General features: G+C 36.0%; 1 protein-coding gene and 1 non-coding gene across 5 annotated transcripts in view; both read right to left on the reverse strand.

Moving 5' to 3' along the window:
• The window catches only part of Fam172a (family with sequence similarity 172 member A), a 381,713-nt gene that overhangs the window by 272,144 nt on the left and 93,758 nt on the right, over positions 1-15,811 (reverse strand). For 3 of the 4 annotated variants that reach the window (XM_051172349.1, XM_051172351.1, XM_051172348.1), the window contains one exon: positions 9,601-9,792. The exons of the other annotated variant lie outside the window; for it this stretch is intronic. In XM_051172349.1, coding sequence (XP_051028306.1) covers positions 9,601-9,792 — 192 coding nt within the window. The remainder of the gene's footprint in view (positions 1-9,600; positions 9,793-15,811) is intronic. 4 annotated transcript variants of the gene reach the window in all.
• LOC127212550 (small nucleolar RNA U13) lies at positions 10,129-10,231 on the reverse strand. Its single transcript, XR_007833584.1, has one exon. It is a non-coding gene; the product is annotated as a small nucleolar RNA U13 (small nucleolar RNA).

Here is a 15,811-nt window from a genome sequence, read left to right on the forward strand (position 1 = left end):
TTCTTTTATGCAAACGGTGGTCTATCTAGTGTATAAAAAAGTAGGCTGTTCTTGTTGTTTGTTTGTTATTGCCGTTTTCATAATGCTGCTTTTCAAAATACTATTTTTCTAACAGTCCCCATGTTTTTCAATGAAAAGAGCTTAACTACAATGCTTTCATATGTTAAAATGTTTTTACCACTGGAAACACACAAAATCAAGTTTTGAATCATGCAACAACTCCTACACACTATAAAGCAATATTCTTTTCATATTCTATATATTTTCACTTTTACTAGGACTAATTACCTTTAAATAAATGATTCAGAGATGTCAAAAGTGACTCTCAGGGAATGCTTCAAGAGGTCTCACTTTCTTGAATTATAGCCTAGAACATCTGCTTGGCAATCTGGTAAGCAATATGTAGCCAAAACACTGCATTTCATCTATGGGGCTGGATCGGACCTCAGGAATGTGACAGCTGGCTATTTGCCTATAACCTTTATGATGAAAAAATCTGTATGCAAGAAAGAATAGTGCAAAAAATTGTGTCAGCACCAGAAACATGAGCTGTATAAAGGAAACAAGTTGCTTAAATGCTTTGGCTGTTTCATGCCAAAGGAAGCGTAAAATATTGTTATAAGAACTTTAATTCTCTTCAGAATGTCAGTCAGCAGTTACAAATCACTTCGCATACAGCCTTAAACTAGATATGAACATGTTTATTGGAGGATCTCCACAGAAGACCTGGCATGTATTACTAGGAAACATTACACTGTCACATACTCCAGCAGCCTCAGCTTGGCTTCACCAATCAGCAGATTATGATGAGACAGAAAAAGGACTTAGTTGAGCTGAACTGGGAATAAAATTGACCTTGGGATTTCTCCTCCTCCTCCTCCTCCTCCTCTTCCTCCTCCTTCTTCTTTTTTTTAACTAGGCATCACAAGCCCAGAAGTCTCAAAGGAGAGTACTATCTTATTATTTCCAAGGTCAATACTGGCCACTAACTACTAAAAAAAAGCACAGATACCCTGCAAGATCTCCCATTACAATAGAGATTTAAAATTTCCCATTAATCTTTCCATAAAATTATAAATGACTTAAAAATTGTGCTTTATACTACCGAGGTGATAACAAAACATTCTTATGAGCAGCTGTATTAAATAGCTACAACTACAATAAAGACAATGAAAATAACTGCTAAGAAGTAAAACTGGAAGCTGTACCTGATGAAATAGTGAGAGTCTGAAACGACAGGCAACTTATGCTGAAGTCACATTTGTTTAACTGTGTAATTCATCTGACCATTCTACCCAATCTTCAGTTCCTACACAGTAGAACAAGCTCAAGTAGGTAACTCTTTTCTATTACATGTCATGATGGCAGAACCTCTGATGATACAAAGGTGAAGACTATTATTTTTGACTCATAGTTTCATAGAATATAGTACTGATGATAAGAAACGCAGGGCATCTGGAACTATTCTCTTAATTTTTTATATTTAAGATTTTCTAAAATTTTGGGTTATGTGTATGTGTGTAGGGAGCCATGCTAAATTCAGCCATGTTAGAAATCCCGTGCTTAGGCTGCATGCTGTGCCCTTCAAATTGTTGACCCTTGCTGAAGGAGATCTTGTATTTTAGGCTATCTTTGGATTATCTACCCAGAGAAATAGGAATGTTCTTACAGGGAGCTAACCAGAGAAATAGGGAACTCCTTACAGGGAGCTACCCAGAGGATTAAGGAAGTTCTTACAGGGAGCTATTCAGAGGGTTGTATTCTTGCCTGGGGTTGGGGGAAGTGAGAATACAATAGATCTTGTGGTGACCTTGCTATATAAAGTCTACTCACCTGCATTAAAGAGAGTCTTGATTGGAAATTTCCAGACTTGACTCAATATTTCTTGCGTCTGTCCCACTTTCAATCTGCACTCTCTTTCAGGTGAACCCTGGTTCGATTTGTACTGCGGGCCAGGACATATGTGTTTGTTTGTGACTGCATATATGAACATGAGTGCATGTGTCCAAGGAGGCCAGAGGGGGCGCCACACATTCTAAAACTGTAGTGACATTCAGCTGTGAACTACCCCAATAAAGATGCTGAGAATCAAACTCAAACTTCTCCAAGTACAGCACATGCTCTTAACTGCTGAGCCATCTCTGCAGGCTCCAGCTTGCACAATTTGTCTACATTTTGGTGAAGAGAACACATAGAACCTGGACCAGAAGCAAGGCCAAAGCCAGTCCATTATGATTAACAACCAAGCCATGGATCTGACACTAGAGGATCTGTAGCCTACCAAAACAACACCAAAAGATAGGTCCCAAATGTTAAGATGGATGAGGCTATGAGGAAGATTTCATGTTCAAGTCATAACACAAACCACTGCTTTTTCTGAAATTATACCCAGCATCATAAAAGTGACTTGTAGTTTAATAGTTCCATAATCAATTAGAGGGGTGGGGGTGGGGGATGGGGAAGGCTTTAATTGTTTTAAATTTTTAATAGGTCAACTTCAATGGCCTAATTCTCTTGCAAAGTGAGAAAATAAGTATTTAAAGAAGAAGTTTACTTAATATATATTTTTATATAAAATATGAAATATATTTTTTTCAGTTGTGGTTTTAATGGTCTCTACTAGTTGGTTTTTAAAACGTTTCCTTGAGCTGGAGAGATGGCTCAGAGATTAAGAACACTCCCTGCCCCTCCAAAGGTCCTGAGTTCAATTCCCAGAAACGACATGGTGGCTCATAACAATCTATAATGAGATCTGGTGCCCTCTTCTGGTGTGCAGAAATATATGCAGGCAGAACACTGTGTGCCTATATGTAAAGCTTTTTTTTTTTTTTTTTTTTTTTTAAGTTTCCTTGATGAGAATGAGAATAAAGGTAAATATTTAGAAAGTAGTCAGGTCTTATGTTGATTTAGTCAGAGGTAGTTGGAGGTTCTCCTCAATGAACCAGGATGTCACTAGCCTTGGGAAGTTGGCTATGTTCTAGTACCAAGCACGGTTTCCCTGTCTTTTTCAGCAGGTCCTGAGTCCAATAAGAAAGCTGTTGGTTACTGCCAAAGTACATTTGCCAGTAATGCACCATTAAGATTACTGTGCTGTGCTGTTTGTTGTTGTTTTGTGTGTGTGATTTATAGGTGTACAGGCTAGGCGCTTCTGTTCTTTGGAAGCTTGCAAAGATCATTTTGAAGAGCTAGTCCTCAGGGACAAGGACTTCAGTTCAGTTCTAGCTCAGGGACCTCTTGGCCCTGTTTCTGAAGTGCATAGTGTCGTTGGTAACAGAGATTTACCTTGAATAGCATTGCCCAACAACTCAAAAGAGGTATGTCACACCTGCTGTGGGGTTTTGGCTCTTGCAGGAAGCATCATCAGCTCAAATTAGAAAACTTCATTCAAGTATATATGTATATTTATACATTAACTTATAAACATTATAAGTACTAAGTAGAGAGTTTATAGTATACTTTCTTATGACTTTATCAGACACCCTTGCTGTTATTTTCATCACTTTTCTTACTTCTATACCTCCCTTTCCCGTATCTAACTGGAATGCTCACCCTGATTTTTTTCACTTCCTCTTTATAGTCCATGTAATACAGAAGAGTGGAGCCCAGTCCCAACTGATACATGCCCAACACAGCCCCTACACCTAAGACTTAGGGATCACTACAGAAGAGGGAGTGGAAGGTTTGTAAGAGCCAAAGGAAGAGGAAGTTTACTGTGAGATTTTATCTCTTAGAAATGTCAGATTCTACACCTATAAAGTCTCACCACCATGGCTGGCCACACATGACTTGCACAACATGATGCCAAAAGACATGCTAGTGTAGAAGGGGGGATGCTCAGAAGGTCTCAATCTAGATGAAGAACTAGAGGCAACTAAGAAATGCTGAGAGTGGGAAAAGTAGTCTTCTCTGGGTAACAGCACACCAATTGGTTATCTAATGTCATTCTTGAGTTTTCATTTACTAACTCTATGCCATTTCACACAGATAAGACACTCATATGCATGCATATGTTCTCTTTAAAAACCACAGTCTTTCATGATATAAGTATAGGGTCATTTACTCAAACAGTCCTCTGCTGGCACACTTTGGGTGGTTAGTTCTGTGTTACTCCTAGCTGTGGCCGTGAGCAGCTGTGCAATGCACACTGCTCTAGTGTAAATCACGACAGGAAGAATACAGAGTCACAAGGTGGCATGGACATTAAATTTAGGGAAACAATAAACTTCCATGTCGAGATGTTACTTGAGCTTAGATTCACAACAAAATTGAGGTTTAGCATTATCAATTTATCACCCAAAATCTTGTTATCTAATAATCTTATGTTTAAAAAAATACTATTACTTAATACTAACTATAGTTACCTTCTATAATCCTATTAAAAGCTCTATGGCCATGTTTGTCTTATAATTTTTAAAACTCAAAACATTAGACTATTTAGTGATAAGACTCATAATTGAGGGTAGTATATCATTACCAAAAAACTAGTGCCCCAGTTATTGGTGTGTGTGTGCATGTGTGTGTGTAGAGGATACCCTACTGTAGACAGACATCTATAATAATTCCATAAACACTTGTATAATAAAATTCTAATCAGGTTCAGGTAGCCTATATGTTTTATAAATGTTTTTGTCCAAAAGAGGGAGAAATCAAATTGAAATAAGAATTGATCTAAAAATCAATAGCTACAATAGAAAATTTCAAGCTTAAAAAAAGTGAAACAAATATTTCACAAACACCTCTAACTCGACTTGCCAAGGATGTAATTCATGTCAGAGTCAAGTAGCAATTGTGTTTTCTTTAATGTGACCCCATTATGATAGAAACTTATGAGAGAAAATTCCAAATTGTTCTAGTGTGACTATTGCTACAGAACGAAATCACCCACTGAAGTTCATAAAAGATTTGCTGAAAAATATTAACATCATCTGCTCAAAATTATACAAATTATAAAGTAATTACCTGTAACTGGAACAATTACAAAGTTAACACAAGCTCCCTTCCGAAATCACAAAATGATCTTCAACTGATAATTGGTAGGCAAGAAAAAAATAGCTTTCTCCACAGCAACTAAAATACAAACCACACTTAAGGGCAGCAGACAGCCAACATAAAATGAACTGAATGGCATTTTTACTTTTGACACATATTGATTTGTTTGGGCTCGTTCCCCCTCCCCGCCCGCTGCCACCCCTTACTGGCTTTTTATATATGTGATAGCTTCCAGTTTTCTGTTTTTATGGGCTTTGTTTGTCTGGGTATGTGTTTCTTGCACTTCTAAAAATTATGGTTTGTTTGTTTTATTTCCCTATTTATTTTTTAAAGACAAAAAAATAAAAGGTATGGAGTTGGGTGAGTGGAGAGGTGGGGAGGAGCTGGAAGGAGTTGAGGGGAACCATAGTCACAATATATTTTATGAAAAAAGTATTTATTTTCTCAACAAAAAGTACTTTATATATGCTTTGGCCAGAAATCATACTTAAAATACAGTGGGGGTGGGGAGAGGAAGGAGGGTTACTATTCACCCATAAGACAAAGCAAAAAGGATAGAGTAGACAATATGGCTGCGAATAAATCTGTGAAGACGGAATGGAACAGTGACTGCCAGCTTGGTCATACGTTAGAAATTCAGAGGTAGCAAGCTGCCCCAGTAGACAGTACATAAGAAGTGAGAAGTATCTCAGCTACTCACAGAAAACCAAAACAACTAAGAAATTGAGTGCCACTTAACCTTGGAAAGTAAAGGTAGGCCCAACTAAAAAATTTTGAATGGCATTATTACAGTTCTACCAAAATCAAAACCCCCTCTGTAGCCAGAAGTTCAAAAAATAAGAGCTTTGTCCCTCCACAGCTCAATATAAAGGTAGTCCGCCATTATCAGCCATGAGCACACAGAAAATAAAGAGAAATAAACAGAGTTGAAATCAGGTGACTAAGCAAAAATATCTTCATAACAAATAAAAAAGCTTCCATTCCAAAATGTGACAAAAAACAAAACCAAATACAAATTCTAGAGAACAGTTAAGGGTAAAGTAAGCGCTGTTCCAGAACCCCAAGGGCAGGACAATGAAAACAATAGAGGTGTCTCCTACAAGCGCACAGTGGGAATCAGAAAGGATGGCCACAGAGGTTCATTGTTTAGAGTGCGGAAAAGGAAGTCTGTAGGTTGGACAGGGACACCACAGTATTTTTATAAGTGACTTGAGCACGACTATAGTTTGCTAATAGAAGGAGATAATTATTTGTGATCTCGGTGTCCAACCAGCATACATCCTGCCTATCATAAGACTTCTCAGGTCCAATCAGACCTTCTGATGAAAAAGCAGAGGGTTGCAACAAAGAAACAAGTTTTAACAAGATTCTAAAAAAAATTTTTTTAATTAAATTTTTTACTTTACATATCAATAAAAATCTCCTAAAGCTGTGATTCTCAACCTGTGGGTGTGACTGACCTTTTCATGGTGTCCATCTAAGACAATTGGAAAACATTTCCATTATAACAGAATCAAAATTACAGGTATGAAGTAGCAATGAAAATATTATGCTTGGGGGTGGTCACCACAACATAAGGAACTATATTACAGGGCCACAGCATTAGAGAGGTTGAAAACCAGTGCCTGAAAATGTTTCCCCAAAAATATATTATTTGTTTAGTTTTGGTGATTTTCTGAAACAAGGCCTACTCTGCAGCCCGGGCTAGTCTTGAACTAATATTTCCCCATCTCAACCTCTGGAGAGCCCTGCACCCAGCTCATCACAAAACCTACCACAGGGCAAAGCTGGGACAAGGAAGAAGTTAGTGGGGCGTGTCCTTAAACTGCACACACTTGTCTTAAATCTATTAGTATTGAAATAATTTAAGTGTCATCTACTTTACTTGCCCCCCTTTACAAATATAGACAGAAACACTTAAAAGGGGGAGGGGGAGGTTCCAAGAACAGCAAATTTAGAAACTCACATTATACAGACATTGAGTTATAGATGTGACGATACATGATGAATGTTCTTACCTGAGCTCTGAGGTGCACAGTGAACGCTATCACTGCAGCCACCACCCCAGAAACCTCAGAAGCACTTACAGGAAAGTATGTGATAGGTACCATTCCTCGCTAGTGAAATCATAATACATACTTTATGATTAAGTTCTAAACGCAAGGGATAGAACATCTATCACTTTATGATCATGTTCTATGTAATCTAGAAAATTCTGGAGAAATTTTAAGTTACAAACCTCATACCCCCACATTAACCACAGTGAAGCAAAGCCACATTAAAACATAATTTTTTTTTTTTCTTTTTCGCTTTCTTCTTCTTTTTTTTATTTTAAAGGTTTTTTGTTTTGTTTTTTTTTTTTTTTTTGATACAAGGTGTCTCTGTGCAGCTCTGGCAGTTCTGGCATTTGCTCTGTAGACCAGGCTGGCCTCTACGTCAGAGATCCACCTGCATCTGCCTCTCAAGTGCTGGGATTAAAGCCATGCACGCATCATAACCCAGCTCATAATATTTTTCATAAAATGGCTTCCCCTTCAAGAGGGCTACAACATGTAGATATGGACATAATTTAGAAATTCCAATCATGTATTAATAATCTAGTAAGAATTTACACTGCATAGAGATGATGGTGGCTTTCATGTAAAATATTAAAATTGACTCCCACAACAAGATGAAAAATCCTAATAATAACAACGGCTAACGTTTACTACACCATGGAAACCTTTCTTAAAGTGAAACTTCAGAAATAACAATAAAAACAAAAACACAAAACACAGAACCAGAACTACCATGTTAAAAAGCTAAGAATGCGCTGCACCTCCTCCTAATGGGTCTTCCTCTGCCTGCTCCCCTAAAATGCCATACATCCCTACTTACCCCAGAGCCGTAGCTGTAACACGTGAAACCACATAGTAAAAAAAAAAAAAAAAAATCAATCTGTATTTGAGAGTAACATATACATTTAGAAATTCATTATGAGATTCACACACTAGATCTCACATTTAAAAGGTTGAGAGAATGTACTAGCCACAACTAGGATGCAGCCATGCCATGTACTCAGAAATCGGTTGCTTCTTTTCAAAGACTCATGACTTACTATGGCTCAGAAAAGCAGAGAAACCAAAGCAGAATATTGTTATACTCAAAACATTATTCCCATGTAAGAAGGAAAATTACTATTCTAATGTTATTTAAGAAACTGCAGCCCCTGTTAAGCAAAACAATAGTGCATTCATACAAAGACATTTGACAGTTTCCTACATCCACGTCTACCTCAAAAAGCATATCAACAAATATTCTAGAACAGAGCAGGCGACCTGCAGCAGGGGCAATAAAATTACAAGAAGCACTTCACCAAGTACTCATTCGCTGGAAGCTCCTAATTCTTTACTATTATTCTCAAATATTTATTGAATTGTGCATGTAGTTTGCAAAAATGTTCTCTTGAAAACATACATACATTGCTATAATCACGAGTCAAAGCATTGGAGAGATAGTTCACTATCTTTAACGCAAAATAAGACACAGTTTTAAAAACACTATCTCCTGTGATATTTTAGTCTGAACTTCACCTTATTAACTAGATACTTAATTGCTCTAATTTCTGAACTGAATAATAAGTTACTACAGTTTTTTCTAAAATCACAATTAGAGTTAGCAAGGAAACAAAAGTTAGATGTTTCCTGGCTCTCCACAGATGAGACACGGGGACAAACACTTAACTATAGAAAATCAATATGCAGCATCTAGAGGATTTGTAAAACCTAAAAAAAGTGTTCTCTAGGATTTGGCTTAAATGTTAACATTATACCAGGGGCAACAGAATACTGATCACATTCAAATATGTATTGTTCTATTTTGTAACTGTGTATTCACGATTGTATCTCCATATTAATTGTAAAATATAGTGTCATTTTTAGAAATAAGATGGACACATGTCTATTTCAAAATACGTTTTCTACCTTAACTGTTTTATACAAGATGACACGTTTTCTGAGGAAGATTTTTAGTTATATATACATGAAACTCATACTTTGTGAAAACTGGCTGTTTAGTGCATAAATTAAAAAGACTTTAAAACAACAGCTGAACATTACAACAACATGGTTAAAAATATTACAATCTGATGTTTGCCTTAAGTTTAAAACATTTTATCTGTGGGCTTCAAAATACTTTTGAAAAGGCAGAGACATTGTCCGTGTGGTATTTTCCCTCAGTCAGCCGATTAGGTAGTCTCAGCACGTCCATTTATTTCTACACTTACTAAAGGAGGAAGGCCAAGGTTTGCAGTGCAATCATATTTTGATTTGTTTTGTTGTCAGAAGTATTTTCATTGTTGAGAAATATGATATAATAATTAAACTCAATCCATATTGTTAAGAAGAAAAAAAAAAGAAATATTCATTTCAAATGCATTGAAACCTTCACATGATCAGAATCACTATATTTTCCCTCAATATTGAAATATAATAACCATCATGTAAATAAGGTAGGTAATTACTTAATAATAAGATTATGCTATGAAGATACTCTAAAAAGACATAATAAAATTATAATATGCAATAAAACAGAACTATAAGATGCCCCCCAAACAAAGGAAATGTCACTTACATCCACAGCTCTCTTAATAAAAGGTATCTGTGTGCCACTGTCCAGATCTTCATTAATAATAAGCCTTCTAGCCCACTGACCTGCCCTGACAACACCACTACCATGAATTAAAACCATCAGTTTCTGTGGATTTGTCAAAGCATCCTCACTCATAAAGATAAAACTCTTTGGTTCACTTTCAGTGGCATCTACCTGTAATCAAAAAAAAAAAAAAATTAAATAATAAATAAAATGTTTTTTGATCAAGATACACACAATGAGAAAACAACTAATGGCTACTACAAATTATTAAATGGTTATTATAGAATTATTTCTTTTTAAAAAAACTTTAAAATAAAGGAAAGATAGTAAGATCTAGCAATTACATAATAAGTGAACAAGCAACAGAAGACAGTAATTTAAATATAAAAGTACATAAAAATAATTAAAATATATATCCCTACATTGTTATTGTATAATTAGTATTATATTACCATCTTAAATTTAAAAGCATGATATTTTTCTCTTTTTTCTTTATTTTTTCGCTCCCTTCAGACCAATAACATACCCACAAGGTAACAAGGCTTACTGGGTGCGCATAATGTACAAAAGACTGAGTACCAACCATCACACTTACAAACCAGAAAAGGGTCAGAATAACTAATGTTTAAAAGCTTCCTGTGGTCCAGATAGTATCTGACTGTTTTTATCACTCATATTTACTCACAATCCCGCTGAGATAGCACACTCTAACAATCATCAATAAAGAAAGAAATATTTGGATAGATTTAAGTTATAGGTTTACACTGCATGTAGTCTATGATTCTATAACTGAAGCAGATTGTACCTATACTAGAAAATAGAAAACCCAAACTGGAATATATAGCTACATAAATATCTTAGCCAGAACACCAGAAACTCTGGGAGGTGGGGGGAGAAAAGAAAAAGGAAAGAAATGAAACTTTCTAAACTTCCAAACCCAAGCTGCTGCACGTAAGAGGCCTTTGAAAATGTATTCACAAGTTGAACACAGACAGATACAACAATAGCCTGTACATTCTAACAAATTATTTAAGCATTAGTTATTTATAGATTACTTATGGATTAATGTGTGGTTAATACACATACAAATGTGTAGTACTTTTGAATATGTATAACTTCTATTTCAAAGATAGAAGAGATAATAATGAAGGCCAATTACCTATGCACAGCCAGCTCTGTGGTACATCACTAAAGGCCAGTACTCAGAATGGCAGCCTTATACAAGCAGGTTCATGCCAGAACTGAAAGCTAGTAATGCGTCTTCCACCACAACCAACACATAAAAGATCAGTCTGCATGCTGCATACTGCACCAGCTCTTGACTCGAGCCACAACATATGTTCATACAATAGCATGCACACAACTACACAAACATGCTCTAAAATTTAATCTAAAAATTTTAATTCTAAATTTTCCCACTCCTTCACAATACACAGGAATAGAAAAATAAACCTACTTTTAAAACAATATTGGTCTCGGTAGCTGAGGCTGCTATTTGTGTAAACAGAGCACAAATAGCAACTGGTTCCGTATGAACAGAAGCTTGAAAGCAGCTACTATTTTTCAGTGGCGCGTTCCTCGCCTACAGTTAACACCTCAAACATCTCCCCATGCATTTCTAGTCCCTCTCACTGTCTTATTCTCCTTCCTAACACACACGGCAACCCAACACAGGGTATTCATTCATAACCAGAGATAGATAAATGGATTGTGACAGATGTACATGCATGTGCACGCCTGTGTGAGTGGTTACGTGTGTAGGTGTGTGTGTGTATTCAATCATCTTCTGCTCTATCCACTACAATATAGTCTAAGACAAAATAATGTTTTATAATTTATATTCAGCAATTTCCCAGTCTAGAACAGAACCTAGCATCGATTAGGTACTCAGTAAATCAAGAGCAAACCTTTGAAATATGGAATCATACTATTGGCAATGATGTTCTTTAGATACAATGAATTTAAATAATTTAGAGCATTAATATGTAGAATACACAAAATATTAATAACAAATAATCAGATTCTAAAATGGGCTATAGACTGAAATAAAAAGTTCTCAAAAGAAGACATAAAAATAATTATTTTTTAATTGTGTTAAACATCATTAGCTATTAGGGACATGGATATTAAAAACTACTATCAATTCCATCTTATGTCAGTCAGAATGGTGATTATTAAGAAAGCAAATGATGGGCTGGAGAGATGGCTAAGAGCTTAAGCGCACTGCCTGCTCTTCCAAAGGTCATGAGTTAAATTCCCAGCAAGCACATGAGTGCTCAAAACCATCTATAATGGATCCAGCGCCATCTTTTGTCATGGAGGCATTACATGTAGGCAGAACACTGTATATATAATAAATAAATTAATCTTTTTTTTAAAAGCAAATGGCAACAAATACTCTGCGTGCATTTGTGCGTTCATGCGTGTGTACGTGCTTGCATGTGCATTGTGTATGTATGGATAAAGGATAATCCAGGCATAGAAAGACCAATATCACATGTTCTCCCTCATGTGGGGATCCTGGCTTTCAATTTTTAGATTTATGTGTTTAACTTGGAGTACTTGTAAAAGCAAGAAAACAAGAATGGAGTCACTAGGCTAGGTGATTCTTCAAAGGAGGAGTGGATTATAAAACATAAGGAATACAAAAGTAGAGGGAGAATCCCAGGGGTAGAAATATTTAAGCAAGGGTGGGCTGGAAGACTCAGGAAATAATGGGATAGTGGGAACGATTAAACAAAGTGAAAAGTATATGAAAACCCATACAGAAGTTTTAATTGGTGTATAAAAACGTATAAGATTAAAAAAAAAAAAAAACTGGAAGGGAGATGCTCTGCATGACTAGATAATGCTGGTCACAAAACCCCAAGGTTATTAAACAAAATTTCCGGTGCCAGATATAAAATATCTCCTTGTAAATCATTGGTCAGGGAAGCCCTCAGAAACCCTGGAAACAATATATGCTTCTGCCATTTATTCCTTTTAATTACCAACTAAACCAGTTAATAATTCCCTACTGCTGAAGACATGACACAACATTCGTTACAAAATATAGGTCAGTCAAGGAAGAACTGAGTTAGAAGCTTCTTCCCTGCTGGCTAGCTTTCAGAATCTGAAAGGCACCATGCTAGCTCCTGGGTATGAAATGGCATCAACCATCTTAATCACATATGAGCCCTATGAATTGCAGTGCTAACCTGCTAGGCAAGATGTGCCTACTGGTGCAACAGTGGTACCACTGTTATTGGAATAACCAACCAGTCTATGCTTGGATTTAGAATCTCCATCACAGAAGTAAATTCATGCTTGATATTTTTTTTAAAACTATTGTGTGGCTAAACTGGCATGGCCTCATACTGCCTTCTAATACTTATGTTCTCAAATACTCTCCTCACCCTTAATCAGAGAAGCTTCTCTTTGCAATGAATGGCAGTGCATGCATAAATTCATAGCTGTCCTGGGTTTGAGAAGTAGTGGCAGCTGACGGCTGTCCGAAATGCAGCATTTGCACCACTCTAGCTACATTTCAGGGAACATTGCAGAAGAGGAAATGGAAGAAATGTAAAAGCCAAAAGGTAGAAGAAAAGGCTATCTTCCAGGAATGACACAGCCATCACAGTCAGAATCCCACAACAGCTAAGGTTCTCCTTTGAGCCTACACAAGTCTGGCCATGTCAGTCAATCATGTGTCTGGGGACAGAGGCTCACGGGGCCCTATCCCTACCTATACACCTACTTAGTGCTGGTAGATTATGGAGAGAGGCAGCCACTGTCTTCATTGTGTAGCGACAGGTGATGTTCACAAAGAAGCCCTTTTTATTAGATCAAGCTCCCAAACAGTACAAGTGTGTTCTGTTTGTCTGTTCTCTTTGTCTGAGCTAGGGTCATGTGTAGCTAGACTGGCCTCAAGCTGACCACAAAATACAGGACAAAACTGAACTCTTAATCCCCTGGCTCCAATATGGTATGCATGGGTAACACAGCCAACATTTTAAGCAATGGAAAATTGTTCCTTGGAATTCAAGAAAAATCTCTTTAAAACGAGAAGGATAATTATTTTCAAAAAAGAAAAAAAAATACTATAATGCTACTTGAGAATTTTTATGAGACTAAAGATGAAGGGAGCTATGAATATACTTTAACTGAGCAATTGTACAATCTGACTGAAAAATATGTGAAATTCAGAGTATACAAGGAAAGACAGCAACGAAGACCAGCAATGCATATGGAAATATTAATGATGAAATGGGAAGAATGTGATGTGTACAATTCCCTGGGTAGTACTGACCACAGTGAAACGGAAAACTGACTGTGAACATGATAAACACAATTTGCTCTGTGTAAGTTAATGGTAGATTTATATAGCAAAATATCTATATGAGTAAAATAGTTTCTCCTCACTACCTCAAAAAAGTTTGGAAATAATAAACAAGGCTATTTATCTGTAAACACTAGCAAGCAGTTGAGCTAAGCCTTTTAAAAAGATAGCACAAAGGCCGTACTAATACAATTCAGTTTCCATCCCCAGATCAAGTGAGGCGACACAAAATAATTTTCAGTACTTAGCAGTTCATTGTGGAATACTTGTGAGTCTACAAATAGTGATGCTTCTCTTAGATAAGATGTATGTAATGAACTAAAATGAAACTTTACAGAGAAGTTATTAATCTAATTCACACCTCTAACATGTTCCAGGCACAGAAGATGCTGTGGTTGAGAACATTCTAGGCTTATGTCCCTGTGACTGTGCAGAACATGAACATGATTGTGACACCGACATGTTTCCCAAAATGCTGCCACATTAAAAAATAGGGGTGGGCCCCTCTACTGAAACTGTGTAAATAAAACTTAGCTTATTAGCACAGCTTGGCAATATTCTTTCAGTAGAATTGAGCATTCTCTTAAACACTCTCACTGTTAATTTGTACTTAAGAGAACTCAAGAGAAAAGGAATAGTTATTGAAAACTAACTTCCACATTATGTAAAGTAATCATCGATGAAAGAGCATTATTTAAGCTTACAAAGTAAGGGAAAAGTTATTACGCAAAAACAAACACAATGTTTATTTCTTGTCTCATGTATCATGAATCACTCTCTAAACTTATTTAATTTGTACATTATATTTAAAGTGAGAACTATCAAATTTATAAAGCAAAGTTCTCCTAATTTCGTTTTCTATATTGATAATTTTAAAAGCCCGCCAAAAAACACTATCAATATAACCAATTCTGATTTGTGCTCTAAGTTTAGACCTCAAAGAATGTTTCAAGGTTTCCAACAAGCCAGGATTTTATAGTGGAAAGGAAAATATGAATGGTATTAACAGCCTAAAACTCTTTAAATGTCCTTCTTTAGAAACTGAATAAAGTGATACATGTTCACTTTAAATTTCAGGAAGAACAAATTTATACAGGTTGTTTGCTTTCTTACTTTGAGACAGTGTCTCACTTTGTAGCCTCAGCTGGCCTGGAAATTGATATGAAGACCATGCTGTCCTTGAACTCACACAGATCTGTTGGCATCGACTCACTAAGTTCTAGGATTAAAGGCATGTGCCATAACAACCAGCTTCAATATACAGTTTTTACAGAATAAGAAATTCTGTATAATTTTGACTCCCTAAAGGACAATCATACTGATTGCCAAAATGATGTTAAAATTTAAGCTTTTGTACTTTCCTGAAAGAAGCTATGTTTCAAACTAGAGCAAGGTATGACCTATCTGTGGCATGCAACATTTTCTTCACTGGTCCATCGCAAGTACTAAGGGTATCTAGAACTTAAAGAGCTGATTTCCATAAGCACTTATTGAACTGAATGAATCAATCAATGAAGGAATACAGTATCTATTACTATATTACCTATAGAAGACTAAATAAGAAATAATTTTTACTAGAGCTATGCACTCAAAGGTGAGAATCAAAAGGATTAAGATATCTTCAAACTCCTCAAGAAAGATATTAAAAATCCTATATAAACATTCACAAAAATTATCTACATGCAAGGTTTTATGTATTAAGTAAATCAATTTCATTGTCATCTGAACTCAAATCATAAAAGAAAAAAGTTGTCATGAACAGCAAAAATCATCTAATTTAGCCAACATTTTACATACAAGATTACTATGTATTTATTTTCAAGGCTTAGCTTTTCACTATATCAATTAAGTATGCAAACATGCATGCAATAA

The sequence above is a fragment of the Acomys russatus genome, chromosome 30 (genome assembly GCF_903995435.1).
Source record: "Acomys russatus chromosome 30, mAcoRus1.1, whole genome shotgun sequence".
In the NCBI taxonomy this organism is placed as follows: domain Eukaryota; kingdom Metazoa; phylum Chordata; class Mammalia; order Rodentia; family Muridae; genus Acomys; species Acomys russatus.